The sequence below is a fragment of the Rhyacophila brunnea genome, unplaced genomic scaffold, assembly GCF_057557595.1.
Source record: "Rhyacophila brunnea isolate RB1 unplaced genomic scaffold, BYU_Rbru_1.0 scaffold_5, whole genome shotgun sequence".
NCBI classification, from domain to species: Eukaryota; Metazoa; Arthropoda; class Insecta; order Trichoptera; family Rhyacophilidae; genus Rhyacophila; species Rhyacophila brunnea.
Window position 1 is genome coordinate 31,435,897 of NW_028233170.1, and position 17,134 is coordinate 31,453,030.

General features: G+C 35.5%; 2 protein-coding genes across 4 annotated transcripts in view; both read left to right on the plus strand.

Moving 5' to 3' along the window:
• The window catches only part of LOC147066298 (protein O-glucosyltransferase 2-like), a 218,508-nt gene that overhangs the window by 59,258 nt on the left and 142,116 nt on the right, over window positions 1-17,134 (plus strand). The gene's annotated exons all lie outside the window — the stretch shown is intronic.
• LOC147066302 (putative phosphorylase b kinase regulatory subunit beta) overlaps window positions 1-17,134 on the plus strand; it is a 29,356-nt gene that overhangs the window by 10,603 nt on the left and 1,619 nt on the right. For all 3 annotated transcript variants that reach the window (XM_085955527.1, XM_085955528.1, XM_085955529.1), the window contains 11 exons: window positions 804-967; window positions 1,900-1,989; window positions 2,872-3,026; window positions 3,729-3,959; window positions 5,140-5,443; window positions 6,578-6,840; window positions 7,661-7,819; window positions 8,147-8,272; window positions 10,070-10,299; window positions 11,508-11,622; window positions 16,346-16,579. In XM_085955527.1, the coding sequence (XP_085811653.1) occupies window positions 804-967; window positions 1,900-1,989; window positions 2,872-3,026; window positions 3,729-3,959; window positions 5,140-5,443; window positions 6,578-6,840; window positions 7,661-7,819; window positions 8,147-8,272; window positions 10,070-10,299; window positions 11,508-11,622; window positions 16,346-16,579 (2,071 nt within the window). The remainder of the gene's footprint in view (window positions 1-803; window positions 968-1,899; window positions 1,990-2,871; window positions 3,027-3,728; window positions 3,960-5,139; window positions 5,444-6,577; window positions 6,841-7,660; window positions 7,820-8,146; window positions 8,273-10,069; window positions 10,300-11,507; window positions 11,623-16,345; window positions 16,580-17,134) is intronic.

The following is a 17,134-nucleotide window of genomic DNA, read 5'->3' on the forward strand; positions in this document are numbered from 1 at the left end:
CACACAACTCGTAAAGTAACTTTAACTTGTAAAGAATAATTTTAACACAAGAATTTTCTAAATGTAATTGCAATAATTAATTGCACTAGCGATAGAGTTTTTTTTACCATGTTTGTTCCTAATAAGATCATATTATGAGCGAGCCTCCACACAGTGCCGGTTGTATTGTTTTTACAAGAATTGGATGTTAGCCGCTTACTCAACCTATTTGGTTCATACTTTGGGTCCAAACACATATTGAAAAACAATATTTGAATTTTTGTCAGAGCCGGGTTACGAACACAGGATCCATGAACCATGACCTGAGGCGTAACTGCTAGGCCCATCGTGGGTTTCTTGGAATAGTACTTAACTATTGGTCAGTAATTGTAACTTGTATTTTTAGGAAGATAATACTAGTATGTACTGCATTTAGGAGAAATAAAATGATTCAGAAGATGCTATACAAAAATAATATTTAAAAGAAACTTAACATATTCCATTTATTGTGATTTTTTTGCTTATCTTGTATATGCCAGAAAAAATTGTTGCGTTGTTACTTAGTGTATAGCGCCTGTACACGTGCATGGATTTACTGGCTACAATAGCGTGTAAATTAAACTATTGGGACAATAACTTTACACACAAAAGTGCTGACTATCTCACCAAGCTAGTTCTTTAAGTGTAAGTGAACACATTTGTTGTCGTTGTGTGGTGCTATTTGACAGGTTGTGAAAATTGGTAAACGTCAAAATGCTGTGCGTGGCGTTTATTAATTTATGTAATTGTATTAACCAAAGTAATCATATCCTATAAATTGTTAGGTTCTATAAAGAAGGCGAACTAAAAGAATTTGATGGGATCGAATCAGAATGGCCATTATTTTATATATTCATGATCATTGACGGCGTATTTAGAACATTGCCAGAGCAGGTAGAAGAGTATCAAAAGCTCTTGAAGGCAAGGATTTTCACTGATGAATACGGAGGTATGAAAATTTTACTTTTTTTAAGTAGTACCTATGGATTATAAATATTATGGCTATATTTGTTTTGTTAATTCCAAAATCCCAGGACAGAAACGATCAATGTATGTATTGAGACAATTGATGAGCTTGTCTACCACGGGTCACAAGTCAATATCAATATGAGTGACAAAATTAAATGATGGATCGAAAGCGCTAGCAGGTGCTATAATGCAGGCCCGGTCTTATAGCGCATGTACACATGCATGGATTTACTTGCACCAATTGTGTGTATTTTAAACTATCGCGATAATAACTGTTAACACGTAAAAGTGCTGACTGTTTCTCCAATCTCATTCTACAAGCGTCAGCGAGACGCGATGTTGTCATTTCAAAATGAGTCTGCGCGGTGTAGTTTGTTTTTTTACCGCCAGGTTCTCTACTATTGTTCTATTGTCCAGGCGTAAATATCGAACGGTCCATTTGTCGTGTGAAAATTCAGAAGCTTCTGAACTTTTTTGATTCATGCATGCAATCTTGCAATTTTCACGTATGTACGTGTTTACACGTGTATTTTTTTGTTGTGGCCGCGATAATATGTACTGTCAACAGTAAATCCATGCATGTCTAAACGAGGTATTAGGACGATTAGGCCTCACACTATGGGCTCTCGTGTCCTAGATGACTTCGGCTGTCGCAACAAAAAGATGAATAAAGTTGAAAGGACAAGAGAAACGTTTATTTTTAAATGTAATATAATATTTTTATCACACATTTATAACACGAGGATCTTGTGCACTAGAATCGTTTAAATCTTGCGAAAAGATATTTATAAACATAATATTCACAGCTGACATCATGGGAGATACAGTATAAAACAATATTGTTTGGCGAATAAAATTGATTATATTATGTACTTCCTCGGTGTGACATTAAATCTTAATTTATATTTCTAGATCCGGTAATCCCGTGGTATTTTTATGTGGGCAAAGAATCAATTGATTCGGAGCGTAACGAGCCTAATTCATCGAGGAGACTTCCTGATGGTAAACATAAATTAATTTAATGTATTATTTTCGTAATTATATAGATAAGCATATTGCATACCTTGGAAAGCCTTAGAAACATAAATAATCATTGTTAGTTAGTTTTTTTGTCAAAATTTTCTTATTCAATCAAAATGGGCCTACCAGCACCTTTCGGCAGAATTCTATTGAACACTTTTACTGATGATAATTTGTAAAAAATATAAACGTATAAAAATGAAATTCAGTATGTTTAGTCAAATTAATACCCAATTACAATTATATGTCAATTTGTATCCCTCACCGATAGATTAATTATTAGTATATTGGTCTCACTGACTAAAAATTGTTTAAACACATTTTCGTATTTCATGTTGCTGTATGAATCGATTTAAAATCATAGAAATAATCTTGAACGGAGTGCTCCAATCTATTAGTTGCATAACGGTAAAAATACCAAAAGACATTTGTTGAAATCCTATTCGTTTCCAAACCCCTTCTAGGATTTTTCTAATAGGTACATATGTTTACCGGACTGAAGTTATGTATTTTCAATGAAAAATGCTACATTCTTAAGCCCTAACCTTATGGCTATACTTGTTATATTAGTAATAATAATAGTATATTCATTGACATGTTTTCTTTTTCAAGTAAATGGGTAACGTTTTTTAGTCACCTTTACACGATTTAAGAATATATTCCTCCGACGCCATCACAAAACAAATTGACGTGCTTACACCTCGACTGTCGGTCTCCGATTGGCGACGAGTGAAAAATTTCGTCCCACCTACTGTTGAAAATTATTTGCCGTTTTACTTATGTATGCTCTTAAATAAAAAATAATTGAATTAATTAATATGTTTTATGTAATAATTATTGTATTTATTTGATGTTTATTTTTAGAAAGTGGAGGAATGTTTTTATGGGGCCAGGCTGTATTTGTGATCGCTCAACTTTTGACTGGCGGTTTACTTCACGTAAATGAATTAGATCCAATTAGGAGGTATCTTCCGTCGTACAATCGGCCCAGAAAAGCTGGCAGATATTCTGCTTTCCAGGTAGCGTAAGGGTGATATACTAAAACTTAATTAAAAAATGATGTTTTTGAATATGTAAACAAATGAGTTTATCCCATGAGATATCAATAGTTATTAGTAGTACTGTTTACACGTAAAAGTGCTGACTGTCTTTCCAATCTCGTTGTTCGAGATTTAGCGAGACGTGATGTTGTCATTGTATGGTGCTATTTGACAGGTTCGGACAGGTTCGTAGATAATCGGTAAAAGTCAAAATGTTCTGTGCGGTGTAGTCCGTATTTCTTTCGGCAGGTTCGCCACTATCGTTCTACTGCACATGTGCATCCGCCATGCAAGTACCAATTATTGCGTGAAAATTCAAAAGCTTCTTAACTTTTTTGATCTATGCGTGCAATCTTGTAACTTGCACGATAATATGTGTTTACACATGCACGATAATATGTGTTTTCACATGCATGATAACATGTACTGTCAGCAGTAATCCATGTACGTGTAAACAGGGTATTACGATATGAGCACACTGACTTACCTGAATGACATATCATTCGTTTGATCGAGCCCATTGTGTATATTTGTATGTGTCACATTTTGACATATGCAACGGTGGAACATTTTCTCAAGACGTCCTTTTATATCATATGGACAACTAGAAACTCTTCAATGATTATTTTTAATGCTAATTCTATGTGTAATTTTAAACCAGTTTTCATTTTTTTAATACAGGGCACTGCTACAGACCTCGTAGTCCAAATAGTATTAATAGCGGAGTCGATGCGGCTGCAAGCGATGATGGGTACATATGGTATACAAACGCAAACTCCACACGAGGTGGAACCGGTGCAAATCTGCAGTTCTTCGCAGCTGGTCAAAGTTTATCAGGAACTCGGCGTCTGCCGTAAACTCGGTCTAACTGGACGCCCCGATCGACCGGTGGGCTCATTAGGAACCAGCAAGGTAAAAATCAAAAGTCTCCGTAAAATGATTAGGCGATAAACCCACAAAGTTCATGTTTCAACATTAGATAAATAGTGAGAATTTTCTGATATCCGATGAAACATTGAACAGTAACAATGTTAGGACATTTATTTTGGGTCAAAAGTTAGCCATGTGGTCAGTGAATCAACGCAAGGGTTACATAAATGAAGAACAATGTATAAATTACCCCATTTTGACCATTATCCTATAGATACTTAATAATTAATAATTAAAAATCCATTAGATTTTAACATGTTGATCGCCATGGGGGTCACCGGTGACCGGCATTGGATTACGTTAAGAGGGCCATGGGGGTCACCGGTGACCGGCAAAGAAGACAATCTTAGAGTTGTTCTACAGCGCCGGCGGGCACGCACGCAGTAAATTTTTCGATACGCGGTGACCGGCATGGCCCTTCTGTATATTACTGCCACTTGGCCTGAAAATATGTCTTCCCAGTCACAAAATATAGACTCACTAATGTAAAGAATGTACATAATGAAAAAAAAAGTTCTCCTTTTAAATTGTAAATGTGTTTTTATTGATATAAAAAAAAAATTAAATAGATTATAAAAATGTAAGTTATAAAAATTATGTAAATAATAAAAATATAGAATTATAAAAATGATTATAATGTATACGTATATTTCCAGTTTATGTGTAACCAAGTATTATCCTACCCAATTTGAAAACTTTTATTCCGTATTTGTGCCTTTTCTGTTTATTATACTATCTATTATAATAAATTAACTTGTTGGCGCTGCGACGGACACATGTGACCGGCACATCATAAAAACCAATATTTACGTAAAAAAATCATCAAAATGAAAAAAAACATTATATTTTTTCATAACCTATCAAATAATACCTTAGAAACAAATAATCATTTTTTAACTATTTTATGTAAAACTAGTTGGCGATCAATGTGTTAAGATACATGTTCCTAGAAATGTAGGAATATAATTATATATGTACGTTTAAAATGAACAATTTTTGCTTGAAAAAACTATTTTGGTTTCATGAAATGTTTAGAAATGTTAGTCATGCTCTGTCTTCAAAACAGAGTGGTAGTGGCAGAACACCAACCCCACGCGCTTTGTCCATACTATGTACGCCACTGCTTAGGATCGATGCGAATTAAATTTGGTTAACATTTCAGGTATACAGGGTGTGTGGAATGACCGTCCTCTGCTATCCTCTTATATTCGAGGTGTCAGAGTTTTATCTCTACCGCGATATGTCTCTGTTGATTGACGACATCAAAACAGAGCTTCAGTTTGTGGGTCGATATTGGCGATTGTCGGGTCGGCCGACTGTTTGTCTTCTGATAAGAGAAGAACACATGCGAGATCCTCAATTCAAGGAGATGTTGGATCTTTTCGCTATGCTTAAAAAAGGGTATTGTGACAGTGTCAAGGTCAGAATTGGAAGACTGCAAAATCTCATTTCCAGTTCATGCATGGGTTGGTATAACTGATTTTTTATGAATTCAAATGCTTTTTTTTTTTTTTAAATTGTATCTACAATCTGATGTGGATCTTAGCCGCCTCAATTAGAAATTTCTTAACATATTTTTATTTTACGAGATATGGATGTTAGTCACTTACTCAACCAAATCCATGGTCTGACTCAAAAATGAGCATGTTAATACGCCAGATCTGGGACTCAAACCCGAGACTTACGACTTTATATACCAGCACGTTATCGCTTGTCTATCGTGAGTGTTTAAATGCTTAGCAACAATCAATGTAAATGCAGTATAACCTCGTTTTTACGTGCCCGGAATTCACGTTTTCCCGGCAATTGCGTGTAATTTTTTCAGTCCCGATGTATTTCAGTACATTTAATACCCGCATTTACGTTTTTCTTTCCCGCGATTTACGTCGGAAATATTCAAAATATGCGAGTTACGCGCGCTTGACAATGATTGGGTCATGACATTCGAACGGCGTAACGTGTTTGGAGGGAAAACTCCGTGTCTTTAGAACGGCGCACGATGATTGGTCGGCGAGTGATGCTGTGATTGGCCCAAGTTTGGCGCATAACAAGGTGATTAGTCCATTAGTCGCCATCTTTTCTTTTGGCATCGTGTGCGACGCTGTGATTGGCCGGGTTTGGAGGTTCATCGAGGGTTTAAAAACCTACTTTACAAGCTTTGCTGATATTCAAGATGACACTTTTAAATGTTTATAAATAGTCTTGGAAGAGAATTACATAACAAAAAAACAAAAATCCAACAAACTAATATACATGATTTTTTTAATAAAAAATATTTTTTTTTTTAATAAAAATTTAAATTGAATGTTGTTTTTTAATAAAACGTTATTTTTTTAGAAACATAAAATTTAAATGTTCTTTTTTTCAATACCCCCTTTTACATTTTCCCTCCAATTAGGTTTTTTTTTTCAGTCCCTTAAAAAACGTAAAATAGGGGTTATACTGTATTCAATATAAAAATTTGTTATGAAATGTCGCCTTGTGGCTCTCTGCTAAGTGGAAGGTATCCGAATACTATATTCGTTATAACAATATCATGTAGATAAGGTATTAAGTACATATTATTACATTGATATATAATGCATTACTTATTTTTCTAGAGCATCTCGATTTCATGGACCAGGGCGATTTGCCAGAAGGAATCTTTACTCAGTTCAAGCAGCTCGAGCATGAATACATTGGCTACCAAAGCTTGACTGATGTTCCCAAGAGTCTGGCGTTCAAAGAAAACACCATCGACTTCCAGAATTTCAACGGTAAACCTGTGTGGGAAATTTTAGATGCGTTGAAGGCGACAGATAATATATACGCTCATTGCCAATTGTGGGGAGTTCTGCTGAAACAGATGGGGTCTTCTTACGAAGTGAGTAAATATTATGTATTAATAAATCTAATTAATGCATTCGGGGAGGCAAGGTAAATAAAATTTAATTGTTTTCCCATGACATTTTTTTTTGTATGACATCAATGCTAGTAAAATATGTAGCTTATCAGGCCCTCAATGTGCATCATACAATCTTCTTTTGTTGGAATTGGATTTGAGTTCACCTCTTCTTCACTGGCAAGTCAAGATAATCATGCATTTAATTCAATGTGTTAAAATAAATTGAATTTTGAGTATTTGCTGCTGTAATGGGCAACAACCTTGAGCCTTGTCAGCGTAATTACAACAACACAAGAATCAGCAAGTTATTCAATTATCGCACAATCGCTGCAGCTCTCTCCACGCCTCGCCCGGAAGCATTCTCTGACCATGCCTGGGACTCAAGGATCCCTTCCACCGAGCCTCAAACCGTTAACATCTCTCCTGCGATATTTATTCTTATACCACCTGTATACTGTTTACGCAGCAATAAACTCTTGGTCCTCCATTCATCCGAGCAACCTTCAACTAGTCTCTTTTCATCTCAATACCCCCAAAATGGTTCTCGCGTCCCTTTACAACCCGAACCCAAACTGCAAATAAAAATGGAAAACCGTGAACCGTGTACATAATATCCAATAAATGAAATAGGAGTACAGAAACTACACAAAAATAGTGGGGAAATGAATTCTGTGCACGTAAAATCGGGGTTACACTACACAAATTTTTGTTGAGATTTTATAATCGTAATAAATGTGCGATCTTGAATACATCTGCAGATTTGGCCAAGCCTTTGTTCAAATTGGTTGTATTTTTATAGGTAAATGGTGTGACTGTCGAAGGAGCCCTACGTGGACTTTACCACCGAGCTGGCGTTCTCCGATACTGGAGAGCTGTTCGATATTGCTCCAGTCTTTTGAATCACACCGTCGATTCAATAAGTCCTTTTATCACCACTGTATTGGTCAATGGAAAGCAGGTAACATTATTCGAGATTCTTAAGCCAAAAGGGTGACAATTTGCCACTATACAGGCTCTCCCTGACTTAGAAACATCTTCATATATTTTTGACTAAACTACCCTAGAAAAACAGTTATCATCGTTGAATAATTTTTGCGTATGCATTTTTTGCATGCTGAATGTGACATTTTAAGTAATCAACTATAGTTAGATAGCTAAATCAAACATGCCAACCCTGTCTTTTGACATATTTAGCATGTTATCTACTTTTTAAAGGTGGAAGATAAGTCTTCATGAATCCTTGTTTCACTTCTTCATAATTTTAATTCAATGTTATTAATTGCAGATAACAGTCGGTGTGATTGGACAGAAGGAGACAGTGTTTGACAAGCCCATGACTCCCGGAGAAATTCAGTCTGTCATGTATCAAACGATTCAACCGTACGATGTGATCCAAGCAGTATTGCAACAGGTACATTTAACAAATCTTGCCAACTGTATAATAGTTGTTACTCGGAGAAAGAATGCAAATTTTACATGTTTATTTTTCAGTTGTTATAGATTTTTATTTATTTCAACCTGTTCTAATAATTTTAACTTAACCCCTTTAGTTTATTACATATATTATTGTATGTACAGATATTGCCAAAATATGCTTTGTATACTTAAATTCATAGGATTGGACTTCAATTGGACATTTCACGTGTCTCACATATTGCCATATCCAGCGCTCAAAACGGGAAATTTGACGAACCGGAACGCTCAATAATTTTCCAAAAATATTAACACAGTTATCTAATTGTATGTATATTTTATAAAAATAAGTGTGTAAGATTTTTGGTTATATGGTCTTTTTAGCACAAATGGTCAAATTATTTTTTCCACGAGACGAGAGTGATAATTTTGCCGATTTCATGAACCGGAACGGCGCTCCGGCTCATTTCGACCCCTGGTCATATCAAAACAAACATTTGAATATAAAATTTTGCTGTAAATACCTGTGGAAAGATTCTCCTTTGTCAATTTTATGTAGGCAACCAAAAGCAATAGATTGACCATAGTCTATAGATACATCTAGACGCCACCCGTTGCATTGCTAAATGAAGCTGCGTGCCATGCGTTTGGTTTGTGGGCGAGCGAACGCATTCGTCTACAAATGTTCGAGACCATAGACCATTTCGGTAGTGCTCACCCAAAGTGCTCGCACTAGACGCTCAGAATTAAAATATAATTACGTTATAACGTTATATAGTTTTTTTTATTTAAAAAAAACACTAGGTCACTGATATTAAAATATATAATAATATACAAATAAATTATCACGAACATGTATCAACTTATGAAACGTAATACCATCTTCTTGCTTATCAGTACAGCTACCATATTTTAATACAACACACAGAACCATCTTTCCTACTTAATTAACTAAAAATATTTACCACTGACTTTATGTTTAACACAAAAAATAGTAATTTAGCAACACGAGCTACGACGCTATGTGAAGCGATTCACCACGATTTGTCGGCGATACTTTTGGAAACTAACTCAAACATATGTAGACCTTTTATTTTACTCTAGCGCGTGTCGCAGAGATTATAAGGGTGCCGAATACTTTCTCACTCGCACTCATGCATCGTTTTTGTTCAGGCCTTGAGATTGACCATTATTTTTAAGATTAATAAATATTTTGTTTTCGAGATTGCCAATAGAAGAAGAAAAATAATGAACTTGTTAAAGATCTACCATCGTAAGTTGGCAGCCGGTCGAATTTGAAACTAAAATTGTCTATCGAGGATAAATTTGTTATAAATGCCATTTAATTTTACAACATGTTTCTCGAATTATGGATTGCATAATATTTGTACAGAAATCTACTACCAATTCCTATGTAGAATCCATATTCTTTGGCTGTGACAGACACTATCAATACCACTGGGCTGATATCACGATGGCCGAGCGGCTTTAGCGTCGGCTTATAATGTTGTGAGTCCCAAGTTTGAATAAACACACATTATTTTTTAATTTGTGTTTGAGTCCGAGTATGGACCTAATGGGTTGAGCAAGTGGCTAACCATCCATTTCTCGTAAAAAGATCTTTTAATACAACCTCCACTCTGTGGATATTATCCTCTCAGGATCGGACATGGTGAAGTAAGAAAGTAGTAACTGCCAAATTATTTAATGAGATGCTTGGCAAATGGAGAATCAGAGGAAGGCCTCAACAGTGTAAATAATTAAGAGACCATATTAAATTCATAACATTTTTTAGGAGGTGGTTCTGTATTGCGGTCGTTTAATTGCAACCAGTCCAGACATGTTCAAAGGTATTCTGAAGATCCGCGTTGGCTGGGTGTTGGAAGCTATCAAACTGTACGTTCAAATGTTCCCCTCTGAGAAACAAAGTAAATTGAAGCAGCCCATCGAATGTTATTCTCCGTACGAGCTTAGGCAACTTCTGCAGCGAGTCCTTAGTGTTTCAGATTGGGCTCACGAGCGAGAGTAAGTTCAATACGCTCTTTCTAATAATCATACAATATTGACTATCATATACAAATTTGGATATTCAAGGTCCGGATAACTGAGGTTCTACTGTACTGCACTGTGTGGTAGAGGTAGAGTGTTCGTGAATCCGTAGGTCACACATATGAGTCCTGCATCTGCCAAAATGTTGTTTTTGATGTGCGTGTTTGGAGCAAGTGGCCTATGGATTAGGCGAATGGTTAATAACCATTTTCATAAAAAAATCTGTTAATACAACCTCCACCTTATGAAATTACTTTTTAAATTTATATTATTTCATGGACACATACTTGGCGACTCCATTTACATACTACATTCCTTGACCACGATAAATCAAATTAAAAATGGTAAACCCTTCTATTTGGAGAAGGGAATTATTCGTCTAATGACGCTGGATGCGGCGTTAAAGACCTGGCAGAAAAAATGGAAAGGCCGGCGCACATATTTGTTTTTTTCCAAATATCAAATAGCGAATGAAGGTAACCATTTTGGCTAAGGATCTTTACACCAGTCAATTCTTGACTGGACATGGTGTCAACATGTCCATGTGCCCGAGAAATATAGGATGCAAAATACATGATACGGAAAGGCTGCTCAAGTCGGTTCAACCAGCTGTTGGGACCATCGAACTGTTGCCACAAAGGCCAATTTTGTTGCATTTAGAAAATTTGCAGCTTTATATTGCCAACGTGAAGATCTCTTCACTTAGATTGTTCGGCAGTTTTGTACTAGTTTTTGTTACTTACTAGAATTTTTAATTTTGCCTCTATGTGCTCCTCTCTCCCAAGGGTACTCTTAACTTCAAAAGTCATTTATATTTAGTAAAAACACATTTGTAGGTATGGTATGTATGTATGGTAGGCGCGTTCGGCAGAGTGTTGAGCGGCGCGCGCAACTTAAACGTATAACCGTGTGTGAAAATGTTCGTAGACAATGTCTTTTTTTGGTTATAAGTTTGAGTTGCGCGCGCCGCTCAACGCTCTGCCGAACGCGCCTACCCTGGACGGGGTCTTACTCTTGGGTAACTACTCCTGAGATATTCTCAGACATAAAAAAAAATATGGTTCACAACCAAACGTAGGGTCCCGTGATACAGCTGATTAAGACTGGGTGTGGTTTGAGGGGGCCATTAACTTCAATGCTGAGACCATGCCAATGTGATGTTCTTAATGGATGTATGTTTCCAGGCTGAATACTCTTCATAAACGTCAGCTGGAAGGCTGCCTATGTAGAGTGCCCAAACATTTCTACATTCAAGTGTGGGATGTTTTAACTCGTACTCCACAAGGAATAACAGTACAGGTAATAATGTAGGATCAAGTTGTAAATTCGCTGTTCAGCATTAATAAATCTACTACATTAATCGTACAGCAAAATGTGTATAAATATTTAATTACAGTGTGATAAAGGACACTTGAATACGTGTATTAAATAAGGCTCTAAGTACCAAAAAGTAGTATTGCCTGTAGTTACAAAATACTGAGTCATAGCAGTAAAATTTCATGAAGCAGACCTTTTGAAAAATGTAGTTTTGCAGTGTGAAGCAATCACGGCAGCTTCTATAATTTTAGGTATTAAGAACTCGCAAGAGTCAAGACACCATCGTCAGCTATTTTATATTGAATGCCGTTGACCACTGCAGTGCTACTTACACCATTATAAATAAAACACGCCAACGGACTTACAACGTCGACAGGTTTAATTATTTTGCTGTATTTTTTTGACTTGCTTGAGGCACTTAGACTATAGTTTAAGTTATTGGCGTTGGTATGTAGAACATTTTTCTATAAAAATGTCAGTTTTTATTATTTTGGTACTTAGCGCCTTAATTAATACACGTATTCACTTTATTATGCTCTCAATTTTTATAATGTTCAACATGGCCATCGTCAATATATGGCAACAATGCTGCAAATTCTCATCACCAGTGTAAACCATGTCATCTTTACTTCCACTAAGGTTCTCTGAATACTCATACATATTTATTACTTACATAGACTTCGTTATGTTATTTGTATAAGTATACTAGCTGAAGTACCCGGCTTCGCACAGGGTCACTTCGTGGTTATATTTATCTTAGATATTTGAAAAATAATAAGAGTTAATTATTTTTTTAATATTAAAATATCTGTGTAATACAATATGGCAATATGAAAATAATTCTAATAGGAGTAAAGGTCAAACATAAGAACACTAAATTAAAATTGAATCCAAAATATGAAAACGTTATTAATGTTATTAATATGTAGTAAAAAAAATCAAAATTGGATGGAACAAACAAACAACAAACTTTGTATTTTATATAATAATAATTTAGAAACCTTCGCAAGTGTGCGCACAACAACTGACAAAAGTTTCATCGCAATCGGATGAATGGTATAGGAACGCATACGAATATTAGAAGAAGATGATTTTCTAAATCAGAAATCTTCGTGGGCATGCGCATGACAACTCACCAAAGTTTCATTGCAATCGGATTAATGGTATAGGAATGCATACGAATAGAAGAAGAAGAAGATGGTTGTACTAATTCAAAAACCTTCGCGGGCGTGCGCACAACAACTGGTCAAAATTTCATCACAATCGGATGAATGGCATAAGAACGCATACAAATAGAAGAAGAAAAAGATGATTGTACTAATTCAGAAACCTTTGCGGGCAAGGGCACAACACTTGATCAAAATGTCATTGCAATCGGATGAATGGTATAGGAACGCATAAGAATAGAAGTAGAAGATGATTTTCTAATTCAGAAATCTTCGTGGGCATGCGCACGACAACTCACCAAAGTTTCATTGCAATCGGATGAATGATGTAGGTACGCATTCGAATAGAAGAAGATGATGATGGTTTTACTAATTCAGAAACCTATGCAAGCGTGCGCACGACAACTCACCAAAGTTTCATTGCAATCGGATGAATGGTATAGGAACGCATACGAATAGAAGAAGATGTTTGTACTAATTCAGAAACCTTCGCGGGCTTGCGCACAACAACTGGTCAAATTTTCATCGCAATTGGATGAATGGTATAAGAACGCATACGAATAGAAGAAGATAGAATGAAGAAGAGGAAGAAGATGATGATTTTTCTAATTCAGAAACCTCATGGATGTTCATACAACCACTTACCAAAATTTCATTGCAATCGGATGAATGGTATAGGAACCAAGGAAGAAGAAGAAGATAGTTGTACTAATTCAAAAACCATTGCGGGTGTTACCACAATAACTGACGAAGGTTTCATCGCAATTGGATGAATGGTATAGGGACCATACAAATAAAAGAATATAGAATGAAGAAGAAGAAGAAGAAGATGGTTGTAGTAATTCAGAAACCTTCGCGGGTGTTGGCACAATTATTAACGAAAATTTTATTGCAATCGGATGAATGGAATAGGAACGCATACGAATAGAAGAATATAGAATAGAAGAAAAAGAAGAAGAAGAAGATGATTGTACTAATTCAAAAACCATTGCGGGTGTTACCACAACAACTGACGAAAGTTTTATTGCAATCGGATGAATGGTATAGGCACCATACGAATAAAAGAAGATAAAATGAAGAAGAAGAAGAAGAAGAAGATGGTTGTACTATTTCAGAAACCTTTGCGGGTGTTAACACAACAACTGACGAATGTTTTATTGCAATCGGATGAATGGTATAGGAACCATACGAATAAAAGAAGATAGAATGAAGAAGAAGAAGAAAATGATAATTTTTCTAATTCAAAAACCTTTATGGATGTGCATACAACCACTTACCAAAATTTCATTGCAATCGGATGAATGGTATAGGAACTATACGAATAAAAGAAAATAGAATGAAGAAGAAGAAGAAGTGAGGATTTTTCTAATTCAGAAACCTTCATGGGTGTGCATACAACCACTTACCAAAATTTCATTGCAATTGGATGAATGGTATAGGAACGCATACGGGACAGACACACAGACAGACAGACATACAGACAGACAGACATTCATTTTTATATATTAGTATAGCCTATACTCTTCCCGCAAGTGCAAGCAATAAGTTTACAAAGTTTTATCACAATCGGATGAACGGTATGGCTGCGCATTAAATACGAACAAACAAACACACAAATACACAAACACACAAATATTAATTTTTATATATTAGATTAAAAACAAAATAGACAAAGTAGGTAATATGTAATAACTTGTCTTGTCTTTGATACTTGTATGGGGGTGAACAACCCAAGGCTTGTCAGCAAACGCCAGTCGAACTGCGTGCATTGCTATATAGGGACTGATGCATTCAGAAATTACCGTAATGAATGGAAGCAACAGACTGGAATGCAATGTGCAAACGCTGCGAGATTGCAGCAACACGACAGTCGAATAATCTACAGTCAGCGCATTATTCAATTATTGCATGTCAATATAATAGTATATAATAGCTGACTGCAAGTTATTGGATATGCTTTTTTCCACCATGCCTTGAACTGTAAACATTTTTATATATTTTACATATTTTCTTATACAAATTTTATATTGTTTATACGGCAATAAATTCTCAAATCTCAAGTGACTTGAATAGTCATTAAAAAGTGTATTTAGTTGCCAAACCCGCTCTGGGCGATTTTTCAATTTATTTTGAATGTACGTATGTACTATATCGATAAATCTACCAGCCTATCGAGGTGCGAGTTTTAAATTGCGCCCTGTTTCTTCAAAAAATCAAAATAAATATTGATTAGAGACGCCAAATCCGCTCTAGGATAAATAACAGGTTACTAAATCTGCTCTACTTAGCCGACCAATCAGACATTGCGATTCAAACCATGATTTTAGCATACGATTAAATCGCTATGCAATCATCACCACTACTAGCGTGAACATCATCCTAAATGCATAAAACAGTATTTCATGAATTACTCGGAACTCAAAAAAACCTCCAGAGCGGGTTTAGCGACTAAGAGACTCATTTATTTAATTACCATGCCTATCACTTCAAACTAAGGACTAACTATCCTGCTCTTATAGCATACACCTTTCATATCCTAAACTTGAATGCATGATATATTAAATTTAATCTTATGTGTCAATTGCCATTTTCTGTTTTTTTTATGCTGAAATTTCCATTGTGCATTGATCGATTGGCTGGCCAACTTGAAATCAAAAAAATCCACCTTGACAAGTAGATGTGTTTACTAAGTGTTCTCAATAATTTTCACATTTGTCACGGTCTCAATGGTGCAATTGAGGGGTATAAAAGCATAGATAGCAATCTCCGAAAACTCAAAAAAAAATTTGTGATTACAGTGCCATAGAGATTATAATTGTGAACCAAATAAATTCAATATTTAGTGGCAAACCCAGCATTCTCTCATCAAAACGCACCTTTGAAAATCGCTATTAAAAGCAAAAGCAGTAATCTCACTGTCCTTTCAAAAGCATACACAGAAATCTCCATTTCAACCGATCAAATGCAAGGGAATGTCACGCCACAGGATGGCCGCTCGATACTAAACAGATAGTTGGCGGTGATTTTTGTTGGTGCTAATTTTAAATCTTTTTAATATCCCTTTCCAAGTTATGAGGTTTTCCTTTGAGCTAATAAACACACAGCAAAGATGTCGGCATTTTAGAAAGTTTTATGGCAAACATAGCAATCTCCAATTTCGTAAGATGCAAAGGCAGCAATCTCCCGATGTAAATATGAATTATCTTTTTATATACATACATTAAATAAAAACTGAGAATGAATTTGTTCACTTATATCAAAATACTAAAATCATGTAATTCTTTTAGATTCCGTCGATATCTCTTTTAATATTTATAAGTTTTGGGCTTTTTCTCGAAAACATAAAAGTGAGAGATTGCTGCCTTTACTTTTGTACCCCTCAATTGGTAATGCGCTATTTTACGATGATTTAATATTATATTATTATTATTCAATATCCATTCCTTCCCATTCAATTCAATTGCTAAAAAACAATAATTATAAAATGGGGGTTTATAGTGAAACGTGCTTGTAATGAAAAATTCAAATGTAATTTACAGGGTCACTGGATTCCGGCTCAGCCGACATTGTCAAACATGAGCCGTTCGGAGCTAAGTTTTGCATTGGTTGTCGAAGAGATGCTTAACCACATACAGCAGCCCGCCTACAGGCAGCTGGTCGTCGAACTTATTTGCATCATATCAACGATACTCCGAAGAAATCCCGAACTCAACTTTAAACAAACTCTTGACCTTGACCAAATATTAACTGATGCCGAAAAGATGTACAACAAGGTATAAAATTTATTTGATTGCTATTGTAATATATATTTTGGCACCATTTTGAAACAATAAGGTTATGGACATACATAATTTGGGACAGCCTCAGAAAAATACTGAACCCACATCCATCGTAATCCAGACGACAGGTTTATCAATTAAGCTACCGTCTCAAGTGCTATTCATGCCGATTATGTATGTCTCGAATATAAACAGTTGATGTAAATAAGTCATAATAAGAATTTGGTGAAAATCTGATGCCACAGAACAGATTTTAAGATAGAAATGTGAAAGTCAGTTCCCATAGACAAAGAAAGACTTTGAAGTTACCTGTCGCTTACGACTTAATGACGATCAGGCTATAAAATGCATGTAATACAATGCCCACCGAGTGTCTTCAAATATTACCAATATTTACGTGTGACAAACTTTAATGCATATTATGATACAGATGTAACTATTGAAAATATCATATTCTTCAACACGTGTTTATCTCATATTTCTCCATACTCTAGAATTATACCAATATATTCTTACAACTTCGCCCAGAAGGCAAACCCACTTCCCTTA